The sequence below is a fragment of the Motacilla alba genome, chromosome 10 (genome assembly GCF_015832195.1).
Source record: "Motacilla alba alba isolate MOTALB_02 chromosome 10, Motacilla_alba_V1.0_pri, whole genome shotgun sequence".
Taxonomy (NCBI): domain Eukaryota; kingdom Metazoa; phylum Chordata; class Aves; order Passeriformes; family Motacillidae; genus Motacilla; species Motacilla alba.
Genome location: NC_052025.1, coordinates 19,617,696 through 19,631,027, shown reverse-complemented (window position 1 = coordinate 19,631,027; position 13,332 = coordinate 19,617,696). Strand labels below are relative to the sequence as shown.

At 56.3% G+C, this 13,332-nt stretch overlaps 1 protein-coding gene across 2 annotated transcripts in view; it reads left to right on the top strand.

The window, feature by feature from the left end:
* Positions 1-2,522: 2,522 nt before the first annotated feature.
* Positions 2,523-13,332, top strand: part of ITGA11 (integrin subunit alpha 11) — a 46,064-nt gene continuing 35,254 nt past the window's right edge. The window contains exon 1 of one of the 2 annotated variants that reach the window (XM_038146989.1): positions 2,523-2,961. Coding sequence is in view for 1 of the 2 variants with exons in the window: in XM_038146988.1 (XP_038002916.1) it covers positions 9,451-9,502 (52 nt within the window). In the remaining variant the exon portion in view is untranslated. Of the gene's footprint in view, positions 2,962-9,173; positions 9,503-13,332 lie in introns of those variants that run through there. The other variant, XM_038146988.1, reaches the window with a different exon arrangement.

Sequence of the window (13,332 nt, the reverse complement as noted above, 5' to 3'; positions counted from 1 at the left end):
AGTTCCCAGGGATCAGGGATGGGAAGAGACGGGATCAGCCCCCAGGAAGCAAAGCCTTCCCCGCAGGAATCCGGGAGCCGCTCCAGGATGGATTCGGGCCTCCCCGCCTCCTCCCGAGCTCCCGGAGCCATTCCCGAGGTTTTCCACGCCCTTCCAGCCACCTGTAGAGGTCCGGGAAGCGGCGGCCTAGGGAGGGGCCCGGGGGATGCGCGACCCCGGGAGGGCTGGACCGCGGGCCGGGGGGGATGCGCGGGTTGGGGGGATGCGCGTTTTGGGGGGATGCTCGGTTCGGATGATGCGCGGTCCGGGGGATGCGCAGTTTGGGGCATGCTCGATTTGGGGGATGCTCGATTTGGGGGATGCGCGGTTCGGGGGGGATGCGCGGTTTTGGGGGGGATGCGCGGTTTGAGGGGGATGCGCGGTTTGGGGGGTGTGATGCGCGGTTTTGGGGGGGATGAGCGGTTTGGGGGGGATGCGCGGTTTGAGGGGGATGCGCGGCTTGGGGGAGATGCGCGGTTTGGGGGGTGTGATGCGCGGTTTGGGGGGTGTGATGCGCGGTTTGAGGGGGATGCGCGGTTTGGGGGATGCGCGGTTTTGGGGTGTGTGATGCGCGGTTTGGGGTGTGTGATGAGCGGTTTTTGGGGGGGATGCGCGGTTTTGGGGGGGATGCTCGGTCCGGTGGCGGCGCGGTTTTGCGGGGGACGCTCTGCTCTGGGGCAGCGCGCTCGGCGCGGATGCCGCGCGGCGCGGTTCGGGGGTCGCAGCCCCGCCGCGCCGCCCCCGCGGTTTGGGGGGCTCGCCCCGCGCCGCCGCGCCCCCTCCAAGGGTTAAAACTGCAGCAGAGCTGCGGGGCCGGAGCGGCCGCGGCCGGGGAGGGGCTCGGCGGCGGGGGAAGCGCGGGGCCGGGCGGGGCAGGGCGCGGGCGGCGGCTCGGCCGGCGGGGGAGGCTGCGGCGGCCGGGCCCGGCACCTTGCGGGCACCGGGGCGGCTCTTACCTCGGCACGGGCATGCGGCTGGCGCGGCCGGGGAGCGACGAGCGCCGGAGGAGACGGAGAAGGAGCCGGAGGAGGAGGAGGAGAAGCGAGGAGGAGGAGGAGGAGGAGGAGGAGGGTGGGGTGTGCCCGCTGCCGAGCGCTGCCCGCAGCTCGGCCGGTGCTCGGCGCGGCGGGGCCGTGATGTCAGCCCCGCACCGCCCCCGGGGGGAGCGGCCCGGCCCGGCCCGCGGGGGGGCCCCGGGCCGCCTTAACCCTTCGGCAGCCCCGGTTCCGATTCAACCCTTCGGCGGCCCCGGTGCCACCCCCGCGAGGCCCCGGTAACCCTTCGGCAGCCCCGGTTCGGGTGCGGACCCGGTTCCGATTTAACCCTTCGGGAGCCCCGGTTCGGGTCCGGACCCGGTTCCGATTTAACCCTTCAACAGCCCCGGTGCCACCTCCGCTTTAACCCTTTGGGAGCCTCGGTCCGGCCCCGGTTCAGTTCTAACCCTTTGCGAGCCCCGGTTCGGGTCCGGTTCTGTTTTAACCCTTTGGCAGCCGCGGTTCCGCCCCGGCTCCCTCCCTTCCCGACAGCGGCAGGAAATCCTGGAATGCTGAGCTGGGAAGGAGCTGAAAGCCCATCCCATCCCATCCCATCCCATCCCATCCCATCCCATCCCATCCCATCCCATCCCATCCCATCCCATCCCAGGCCTCGGCCGCTTCCAGCGGTCCAGGGGGATGGATGTTCCATGGAAATTGAGGAATCCATGGATATTCCGACGTTCCTGGATGTTCCCGGCTGCTGCAGCACCCGGAAGGATCCATCCGCGTGGAAAAGGAGATTTTTTACCCCGTTTTTGTCACCGACAGTGACACCAGCAGGGCTGGCAGCTCCGTTTTCCAGGCCCAGCTGGAAGCGACACTCGGAATAATTTGGGACATCGGTGTGTCCAAATAACCCCAAAATCCAGGCCCCAGAGGGAAAAAGTCCTGGAGAGTTTTATCCCAACTCCTGCTCTCTCCACCAAGGAAATCCCACTCCCACTGGCATCGATTCCAAAGAAATCTGGGGGAATTTGGGGAATTCTGGTACGGACTAGAGGAGCTGGGGAGCATCCCTGCCGCTCGTGGCTGTGCCACCTTGCGGGCCCCAAATCTGGGAATTCCCTCCCAACATTTAGAAATCTCTGGGATGACAAATGAATATTGGGGGAAAATATTTGGGGAAAAATATTTAGGGAAAAAAACAAAGGAACCAGAACATTTAATCTCCTTGTTTCCAGGGAATGGAACCAGGATGCAGCCCAGGCCTGGAATTCTCCAGGATTTTTTTGTTGTTGTTTAATTATAATTATTTTTTTTTATTCTTTTTTAAAATTTATTTTTTTCCCTCCAATTAATTTTATTTCTTTCAAACAACTCCAGGCCAATTCCAAAGGCATTCCCAATCCTCCTGGAAGAAAAGCACAGCCCCAAAACCAAGGATTTTCCTCTTATAAGGAGATTATTCCACCAAGAATCCAACGGAAGATGAGTTTTATTCCAAGCATCCCTGTAGAAAACCGATGGATCTGATGACAGGAGGAGGAAAAATCCCAAATATTCCTTGAAAATGAACTATTTTTAAGGATAAACCACGTGAGCTGGGCTGGGAAGTGTGGGAAAGGTTAATGCAATTATCAGGGAATTAATGACATCAGCCACCGCTAAATCCTGACCCACCCAGCCGTGACCTTTTCCCAAAAATCCTCCGTTTTCCCGGGATCTGAAGGATCTGAGAGGATGCTTGGAATGAAGCAGAGCTCAGGACAGGGAATATTCCAGGCCTGGAAAAGCTGGAGGAGGAGGAGAATCCTGGTTTTCCCAAAGCCTTGGAGCAGCTCCGTGTCCCGGCTGCCTCATCCCAGAGGGGGAATTAATTATCCCAATGAAAACTCGGAAAGCTTGGAAAAAAAACCTGGGAGCTGAGCTGGGATAGCTGGGAAAGGTAGGATGGGAAGGGAAGGCTGGGAAGGTGCCTGGAACTGGGAGGATCCCGGGAATCTGGTGATGGATGGATCCCGACTTTCCACTCTGGGAGAAATCCCAGCATCTCCCAAATCCCAAATGCAGCTTGGGAGGAGCCCGGAAATGTTGGGAAAGGGGCTGGAAGTTGGGAAAGCTGGGAAAGCCAGGGCAGCCCCTCATCCGAGCTGGGAGGAGCAGGAATGCCGGGAATGGGGTGGGAGTTTGGGAATTTGCAGCACTGCCAAGGATGGGACAGTTCCCTTCCCAGAGGGAATTCCTCTGGCATGGTCAGGAAAACAGCTCAGGCTGCACCAGGACAGCCCTGCAATCCCAAATCCCGGCTTTGGGAGTACTGGGGAGGGCAGGGAAACATCCCAGGGATTTGTGCCTCAGGTTTGGCTTGGAATGTTTGGTGGGATCCCGTTCCAGCTCCCAGCTTTTCCTGGAGAGCATCCATGATCCTGCCGCGGATCCCGGGAAAGGGAGATGCTCAGCACCTGGAGAGAATTCCAAGGATTCCAATTTCCTGCTGGCACCGAGCAGGATCCGGGTGCCGTGTCCCGGCCTCCTCCAGCTGGAGCGGTTTCTCCATCAGCACCGGGGATTCCGGCTTTTCCATCGGCATTCCTGAATTCCCAGCGGCACCGGAGATCCCTGAATTCCCACCAGCATCCCTGAATTCCCAGCAGGACCAGAGATCCCTGAATTCCCGGCAGGAGCAGAGATCCAGGTTGGTGCCATTGCTCTCTGGAACGCGTCTCCCGCAGCCCAGGAGGATTCCCAGGGGAAGGCCAGCGGGAATTGCTCCAGCGGGATTGGATCCGGGCACCCCATTCCCAGAGCTGTGCAGCAGCACCCCGCCTGGAATTCCCGAACCGCGGCGCGTCCCGGGAACGGGAAGAGCGGATCCCGCTGGATGCGGCCTCGTGGAGCGGAGAATTCCTGGAGCGGAGAATTCCTGGATCCGGGAGCGCCTCGGGCTCCCTCTCCTGGCGCTGCCGGGAGGGAATCGCTGCGGAAATCTTGGGAACGGGAATCTCACCGGGAGCACGGGTGCGGGCACCGCGGTGACACGGACAGCCCTTGGGATGAGTGGAATTCCACAGAAACTCAGGATCAGGGGTCTGAGCCGGGATAAGGAATGAAACCATTCCCAAAATTTCCTGTTTTCCCCCTCGCAGCATCCAGAGCCCACCATGGATCATTTTCCATCTTTCCTCATCCCGCCCTTGGGGTTATCCCGGAATTTCATTTCCTGGCGCTGCCGGGCTGGATGTGAGGAATTAAAAAAATCCTCGGGAAAATTCCCACCTGGCTGGCTGGGAATGCGGGAAGAGAGGAGCGGAATTGGGAATCCCAGTCTTTCCATAGGATGTGGTGATCCCAATCTTTCCATAGGATTGGTGATCCCAGTCTTTCCATAGGATGTGGTGATCCCAATCTTTCCATGGGATGTTGTGATCCCAATCTTTCCATAGGATGTGGTGATCCCAATCTTTCCATAGGATTGGTGATCCCAGTCTTTCCATACGATGTCGTGATCCCAACCTTTCATGGAGCTCCGTTATCCCCACAATCCCGACCCCCCCCCAGGGGCAGGTGGGACAATTCCAGCTTTTCCAGCTCTTCCCCAGCGCCACCATTCCCTCTGAAATGAAGGATGGATGATCCTCCTTGGCAAAACCCGACCCTTAGGGAAAAACCCCCGGAGCTGCTGCCGTGGCCCTTCCAGGGATTCCAGCCCCGGGACATTCCGGAGCCGCGTGGCCGAATCCCGGCACGTCCCCGGCTCTGCCCACAATTACAGAGGAACGGGAAAACCATGGATACAGCGCCCGGAGAGTCCTGGAATATCCGCAGCCGCCAATTATCCGGAGGCTGGTGTTTGGATTCCAGAGTGGATAATTTATGGAGAGGTCCAGGGCCGGGCGCTCGTCCCTTTGGATGGAAGTTCCTCTGGAATAACAATACCTGGCGCTGGGAGCGCACGGATCGCCCGAATCCCGGGATTTGAAAGGGAGATGATTCCATTTGTTCCGCCGGGAGCGGGAACAAACAGCTCCGTCTGCTCTGCCGCCGGCAGCTGGTTCCCATTATCCCTGGAAAAGATCCCGGTTTTTCTCTGGGAGGGGAATTTGGAGCCGCCTCGACTCATTCCAAGTATGAAGTGAATGCGGAGCACGGATGAGAATTCCAGGGGGTGAAGGGATGGGAGATGAGGCAGCTCCTCCCAGCGGGAGCTGAAATTCCCAATTCCAAGTGGTGCCCTCCGCTTCCAAACCTCTGGAGATCCCCAGGACCGGGAATTCCTGGGAAGTGTGGATTTTGGGGGAGAAGATCTTCCCAATGGAAAAATCGCTTCCAAAGGAACAGGAGAGGGAAGTGGGAGCTGAAATCCCCAATTCCAAGAGGTGCCCTCGGCTTCCAGTCCTCTGGAGACCACCGGGATTGGGAATTCCTGGGGATGGAGTGTGGATTCCATAGGATGGGAAAAGCTTGGGAGAGGATGATGGAAAGGGAGCAAGGCAAGAGATCCAGGGAAGAGATTTTGGAGGAAAAGAGAGGAATTCGGGGAATTTGAGTGTCCAAGAACAGGTTGGATGAGGCTTGGAACCACCTGGGACAGTGGGAATTGTCCAGTTCCAGTGGGAATTGTCCCTGCCCATGGAATGTGATGGATTTGAGGTCCCTTCCCACCCAAACCATTCCAGGATTCCATAATTTTTGTGTTCTCTTTATTTAATGCCTATCCCAGCTTCCTTATTCCCCACCCATCCGGATTTATTTGGAAGTGGGAAAAGCAGCGGGATGGAGGAAGAGGAAGCTGTGGGATCCCCGGAAACCCTGGCAGGAGAGGATTAAACAAGGGATTCATGGGAAAATCCAAGGAGATTATAAAAATCCCATGGAATGCAGCTGGGCTGAGGTGGGAATCTCCCTGTGCGGGTGACTCTGCTCCGTCCCCATTCCCAAATCCAACATTTTCCCAACCTTTTCCCAATACTTTCCCAACACCCTTCACGGACTGAGAACCATGGTGACCCCCCCTGGAATTATCCGGCAAAATTCCTCTCTTTTTCCAATGCCAGAGGATAAAGCTCAAGGAATCGGAGGGGGGAAAGTGGGAAAAGTTTTGGGATAAATCCTGCGCCAGCATTCAGGTTTATGGGGGATATTCCCAATCCAGCAGTGTTCGGATCTCATGGACTCCCTGAGCTGTGGGAGCTTCCAGGAAATTCCCGGAGTTTTCATATCCCATAATTCTCCTCCTATAGGGAACGGTGTCCCTGGAATGGGAATGAGGGCAGGGCGGAGTCTCCCGGTGGGAATCCTGGAATTCCACTGGGGACTCCTCTCCCACCCCTCCTCATCCTGGGCCTTCCCAGGCTCCTGCATGGATATGGAATTCCACGAAAAGGGAATTTACGGCTGCCCCATTCCCGTCTGCCGGGGAAAAGCTGGATTTGGAAACGGTGGGATCTGGTGGCAGCTCGGAAAACAGCCGGAGGGGAGCATGGAAAAGGCTCCTGGCAGGAATCCTGTTGGAAGCCAGCCCAGGGAACTGAAGGAGCGTTTTCCATGCCTGGATCCGATGTTTGATGGATGAGTTCGGCACTTGGCTCCGCCGGGAATTTTAAAGGCAAACCCGACACCTTTGGCTCGGCTCCTGGTTTTCCCCTCGCTCCAGGAACATTCCCAAATTTCTTTGGGATGACAGGGAGGGGACCAGGACCCCCCAGTGCCTCCCACTGAGCCAAGGATTCCCACAATTCCCAGGAATGGGAGCAGGGCTTGGAAAGGGCCATGATGGGAGCTATCCCAGAGCTCCTCGTTCCCACCAGAATTCCCAAAATTTGCACTCCCCCGTCTGCCAGTCCTGCCCCGTTTTCCGGGAGCCATCCCAGAATCCTGGGGGCTGATCCCAGAGATCACCACACCACTTTGGGGCAGATCCCAGGATCCATCCCAGAATTTTGGGGAAGATCCCAGGATTGATCCCAGAATTTGGGAGGCTGATCCCTGGATTCACCCCAGGATTTTGGGGGGGAAATCCCAAGATCCATCCCAACATTTCAGGGGAGCTACATCCAGAATCCTGCCCAGAATTTTGGGGAGCAGATCCAAGGATCCATCCCAGAATTTTGGGAGGATAATCCTAGGATCCATCCCAGAATCTGGAGGGGGGCTGATCCCTGTTTTCCTGTGTGGAAGAGGCTGGAATTCTGCTGCCCTGTTTTCCTGGCTCTGGGAAGAGCTGACGCTGTGGGAGAGGCTGGAATTCTGCTTCCAGCTTTTTTCTTGGAGCAATTCTCCGGAGCTCTGAGCTCAGCGGAGCCGCTGGATCGGGAATGAGGGATCCACGTGCTTCGGCTTGGAGCTGCTCCCGGGTATCCAGAGGGACAAATCCCAATCCCAAATCCAGCTGTGGAGTGGGGTTTGCTGTTCCCGAGCATCCACCTTTCCCTGGGAAGTGGGAAAAGCCTCTGGAGTGGGATAAAATCCCTGCATGCCCCCCTCCCCAGCTCCTTCTGCGCTGAAATCTGGGAATTTGGGAATTTGTTGTCATTCCCGGCCTGTGTTTACATTCCTGGTTTCCAGCCTGGCTCTTCCCAAACTCCCGAGGCAGCTGCATCCAAGGCCAGATGCCTCCCACAGGTCGCGATCAAGGAGCTGCTGCGGGAACAGCTGGAGCCTGGAAAAACCCGGAAAACCTCCTGGGATGATCCCAAAAAATAGGGAAGGAAGGTCGGGAGTGCGGTGAGGTGGAAGCACAAAATCCTGTGGGATTTGGATCCAGGGATTTGTGGGTGCCATTCCCGCCCATGGAGAAGGATTGGAATGGGATGGGCTCCCCATTCCATGATTCCATGAGGAATTCCTGCTATCCAGAGGTTTTTCCAGATAAACAAAAGCTTCTCCTGGATCCAGGGGTCAGCTGGGAGCACGCGGCCGGAGCAGCCTCCTCCTTCTCCGGGGCTTTTGAGGAGTCATCCAAGGATTTTAATCTGGGAAAAACACGGGATCTTCCCTTTGGGAATGGTTGATGTCATTCCCAGATCTGCATCCAGCTGAACTCGCTCCCTGGGATGAAGCATTCCCTGCTTTCTCCTCCCCTCTCCCAGTTTTTTCTCCTTTGTTTTCCCCCAGCTTTCCCCCCTCTCTCTCCCAGGATTTTCCTCCCTTTCTTCCCAGTTTTTCCCTTATTTTCTTCCCAGCTTCCCCTCACTTTTTCCCAGTTTTTTTATCCCCTTTTTTTCCCAGTTTTCCCCCTTTTTTCCCAGTTTTTTCTCCCCCTCCTCTCTCTCCCAGCCTTCCCCCCTCTTTTCCCGGAGCAGGTGACACCCCCAGAGCTGCCCCCCCGCAGCGCCGCCGCTGTCCCCCCGAAACCCTTCCCATCCCTGCGGGATCCCAGATCGGAATTCCCGGCTGGCACAGCCCCGATTCCAGGCTGGAATTCCCGGCTGGCACAGCTGATTCCAGGTGGGCATTCCCGGCTGGCATTCCCGGCTGGCACAGCCCCGATTCCAGGCTGGAATTCCCGGCTGGCACAGCTGATTCCAGGTAGGAATTCCCAGCTGGCACAGCCCCAATTCCAGATCAGAATTCCCAGCTGGCACAGCCCCGATTCCAGGTGGGCATTCCCGGCTGGGACAGCCCCGATTCCAGGCGGGCATTCCCGGCTGGCACAGCTGGTTCCAGGCGGGCATTCCCGGCTGGCACAGCTGATTCCAGGTAGGAATTCCCAGCTGGCACAGCCCCAATTCCAGATCAGAATTCCCAGCTGGCACAGCCGATTGCAGATCAGAATTCCCGGCTGGCACAGCCCCGATTCCAGGCTGGAATTCCCGGCTGGCACAGCTGATTCCAGGTGGGCATTCCCGGCTGGCACAGCCGATTCCAGGTCAGAATTCCCGGCTGGCACAGCTGATTCCAGGCTGGAATTCCCGGCTGGAATCCGCTCCCTAAAGGGTGGCACGGCCTGGAGGCAGCTGTGCCCATTCCCATCCTTTCCTGCTGCGCCTCATCCCGAGATTCCAGGCTGGAATTCCTGTCTGGCACAGCCGATTCCAGGCGGGAATTCCCGGCTGGCATAGCCCCGATTCCAGGCTGGAATTCCCGGCTGGCACAGCTGATTCCAGATCGGAATTCCGGGCTGGCACAGCCCATTCCAGGCGGGCATTCCCGGCTGGCACAGCCCCGATTCCAGATGGGCATTCCCGGCTCACAGCTGATTCCAGGCTGAAATTCCCACCTGGAACCCGCTCCCTAAAGGGTGTCCCGGCTGGAAAGGGCCGTCCCCATTCCCATCCTTTCCCTCCTCCCCGCTCCCTGGTCCCTCCCACTCCCTCCCAGCGCTCTCCCGCTGTCAGGGAGCCGGGAAAAGTTTGGGATAAGGGACGGGACCTGGGATCGGAGCTCCCAGTCCCGCCGATGCTCGGGAGCGGGGACTGGGGCAGCCGGCGATTCCATGGATATTCCCAGCGGGATTCTCCTGGCCTGCTCCCTCTGCCTCCTGCCCGGTGAGTGCCCATCCCAATCCCCCCCCCAAAAAACCGGGAATGGCTTGGGAAAAGTGCTGGGAAAACCTTCACGCGGCTCTTGGAAAAGTTTTGCCGGGAGCGGGAGGGAGCTGGAAAGGGATGGAGATGCTGGAATTCCCGGGGAGCTCCCGATCCCTGCTCGGCCTTGGAGCGGGATTAACCGGGATAATCCCAAAGGATCGGATACTGCGGGGGGGAAGGAAAGCTCCCTTTTCCCGAAATCCGGCTTTTCTGAGGTTTCTCCCGTTGGAAAACGGGGAATGCTCGGGGTTAAATTTAGGAGAGGCTTTAGGCGGAGTTTAATTCCAGGAGCTGATCCTGCGGCTTCTCCCGTTCTGCTCCGGGGGGCTGGGATGGATTTTCCTGCTTTTCCCGGGGGTTTTTCCTTGGGAAAAGCGGCTCCCCATTCCTGCTTTAATCCCGTCTGGAACCCACCCGCGCCGGGAGCCGCCGAAGTGGGGGGAAAACTGGGAAAAAAACCGGGGGAAAATCGGGAAAAAAGCGCTTTTTCCCCACTGCCAGGAGCTCGGCCACCGGCTCGCGCCTCCTCCAGCTGCAAACATTCCCAAACTTCCTGCTGGAAAACGCGCCAGCCTGCTCGGGGTTTTTATGGGATTGGCGCTTTTTGGGATTTTTTTTTTTTTCCCTTTCTGCCGGGGGATCCTTTCAAGGGAGCCGCGGCCGAGCTGCTTTTCCTGGGATAATTGGATCCATGTGTGGAGGGAGGCATGGATGTGGCTGTGGAACGGGATGTTGGAAAAATCCTGGGATTTGCCGGATTCCCGGGAAATTTCCCCCATGGACACAGTGCCGGTCCGTAAAGGGAGGATCGTGGAAGGGGGTTTTGGGAATTCTGCCTTGGGATGTGTGGAAAGGATCCCTGAATTTGCTCCCTGGGATGAAACATTCCCTGCTTTTCCCTCTTCTCTCCCAGTTTTTTTCCCCCCTATCCATGGATTTTTCTGGCCATGAATTTCCCCCCAGGGATTTCCATCCTGGGGAGTTTCTGTCCCTGGATGTTCCTGGATCCAGGGATTTTGTGGGAATTCCGGAAGCTCAAGGTCCTGCTGTAGCAAAGCTCCTCCGGAGCTTTGGGAAATAATTTTGGGAGAGCAGGAATGTTTTTTTTTGGGGAAACAATTTTGTGGGAAGGCAGGAATGTTCCAGGATGACTGAGCTTCTGTTCATCCCCAGCATTCCCGGCCTTCCCATCCAAATCCCGGGATTTTCCCTGAAGCCAGTGACACACTCCGGGAGCTGGCAGCATTCCCTTGGATTGCCAGGAATCCAAGCCCACCCTGCTGCTTCCCAGAGGGTTTTTTTCCCAAAAATTTCTTGTCCTTTAGAAAGTTTTCCTTGTTCAGCTCAATATTCCCTCTCCAGGAATTCCACCCTGAGCTCGGGCAGTGCCGGAAGCCAGGGGAAAAAAACCTGGATTTTCCTGACAGTCCAAGAAAAACCAGGATATTCTTCTGGGGAACCAGAAAACTCTGGGGCAGAGGCAGCAAAATCCAGCCCCAAATTTTCATGGAAGCAGAACCAGGGTTGGGAATCATGGGAAAGCTTCCAGGCACTCCCCAGAGTTCATTTTCCAGCTGGAAATCCCAAAGGATTCAGGCAGGGCAAATTTTCCCCCTTTTTCCCCAGTTTTTCCAAATTTTCTCCCCGGTTTTTCCGATTCCCCCCCTCCCCTTCCACACACTTTTCCCTCCCTTTATTCCCATTTTATCTTCCCAGTTTTTCCAATTTTTTCCGCAGTTTTCCCCCCTTCTCTCCCCCCCCCCCTTTCCCCCCCTTTTCCCCCTTCTCCCTCTTCTCTCTCCCAGTTTTTCCCCATTTTTTCCTGGTGCTGGGGCCTTTGGGATCATCCCCATCCCAGAAATTCCCCTTCCAGGGCTTCTTTCTATCCTGATTTTTACCCTGGCAGGAAAGGTGGATTTCATTCCCATCCTTCTTTTCCCAAAGGTTTTCCTCTTTCCCAATGTTTTCCTTGACAAGAACCAAACGTTTGGATGCCCCAGAAGCTCCAAAGAAAGGGAGGAATTTGGGGCTTCCTGCCCTCAGAATTCCAAGGAAAACCTGGAGCTTTGGTCACTTCTTTGGGATAGCGATCAAAGGGGGGAAATTCCAGATTTTCCTGGTTGCCAGCAGGAAAATCTCCTGGATAACGTTTCCTAAAATTCCCATTTCAGCCGGAGGCGGTTGGAATATTCCCAATATTTATTTTATTCCTTTCTTTTTGTCGGAGTTTTGCGGTTCCATCCATTGCTTGGAATCTTCTCTCCCACATCTTTTGCTTCCCTGGGATTGGGATGCTCCAGCAGGAGCCACTCCCAGCTCTCCTCCCTGTTTTCCCAGAGAATTCCCATTTCATGGAATATTTATGTTCATTTATTTTTGTTCCATTTTTGGAGTTTTATCCTAAACCATGGAATGGGATTCTCCAATTTTATCCCGCTGATCCCATTCCCAAAAATCCCCAGCTTGGGGGTGTGCAGTGCAAAATCCAGGAAAATTAAGAGGAAAATCCATCCCATCCTCTCCAGCACTTCCTCTGCATCCAAGACGCTTCCAGTTCTTGGGAATTTCTTGCTGAGAATCCGAAATTCCCAGAATTCCCACTGATTCCGGGGTGCTCCGATGCCCTTCCCCCTTTCCCTTTCCCATCATTCCATGGCCAATCCCAGCTTCCCTCTCTCCCGAGGTTTGCATTTCTTTGGGATGTGAAATGAGGTCAACGCTCCACAAAATATCTTGGCTCTCATCGCTGTCTCCCGTTTTTTTTTATCCCAGGTTTTTTTTTATCCTGGCTTTCTAGAATTTCTTTCTGGATCCTTTGGAAGCTCCTTTTCCTCGGAATCCGTGGTCGGATTCCTCCATTCCCTGCTCCAGGAGAGGGTTTGTTCCTAGGATTCCAGACATTCCCTTTTTCTCCGACATTCCCGCCTATCCGAACATTCCCATCCTGGATTTTTCCGCCTGGGAAGCAGCAGTGTGAAATTTTCCTGCCAACGGCTCCTTTATATCCCGAGAAATTCCAAACTGAGCATCCCGCCCCTGTCCTGCAGGAGGATTCCAAGGATTTTCTTGGAATGAAGCACCCAGCAGGATTCAGGGAATCCAGTCCGGGATATCCTGGTTATCCGTGTCCATCCCGCTGCTCTAGCCCGGGATTGGGGCCGTGTCCCTCTGTTCCCATGGATAGCATCTCCAGCATTCCCAAGATTCCCACTCCTGGGGGAATTCCTGATTTCCCAGTTTCCCACCTGGATCTGGCTCCAGGCACAGGGAGGAGCTGCCAGAGAATTCCCCAAATTTTGCTCCAGGGACAGGAAATTTCTCTGGAATTTGTCCCCTGTGAGTGCCAGAATCCCGGGATTGGGATGTCGTGGATCCTGTTCCCGCTGGTCTGTGGGAAGCAGTGTTTTCCAGAGGGAAAGGACCAATCCCAAAAATCACCCTGTCCCAGCTGGAATTCCATCCTTAGGGATATCCCCCTCTGGAGCTGCTTCTGCTCAGCTCCTGCTCCCACAGGGAATGGGAATCCCAGCTTTGGATCCTTGGGAAAACCCTCGGGATTGGCCAGGATCCCTTTTCCATGGATCCCATCCCATCCACAGACGTGGCTGAATCCATGGATTCCAGAGGGAGGAGCTCCTTTCTCCTTCCCATCCTGGCTCCAGGGAATTCCCAGGATGAGCTGTTGAGGGCTGGGAATGGGCTGAATTCCAGGAATTCTGAATCCTCAAGGAGCTCCGAGCTCCATCCGCAGGGCTGGATGTTCCTTGGGAACTCCAGGATGGAGAGCG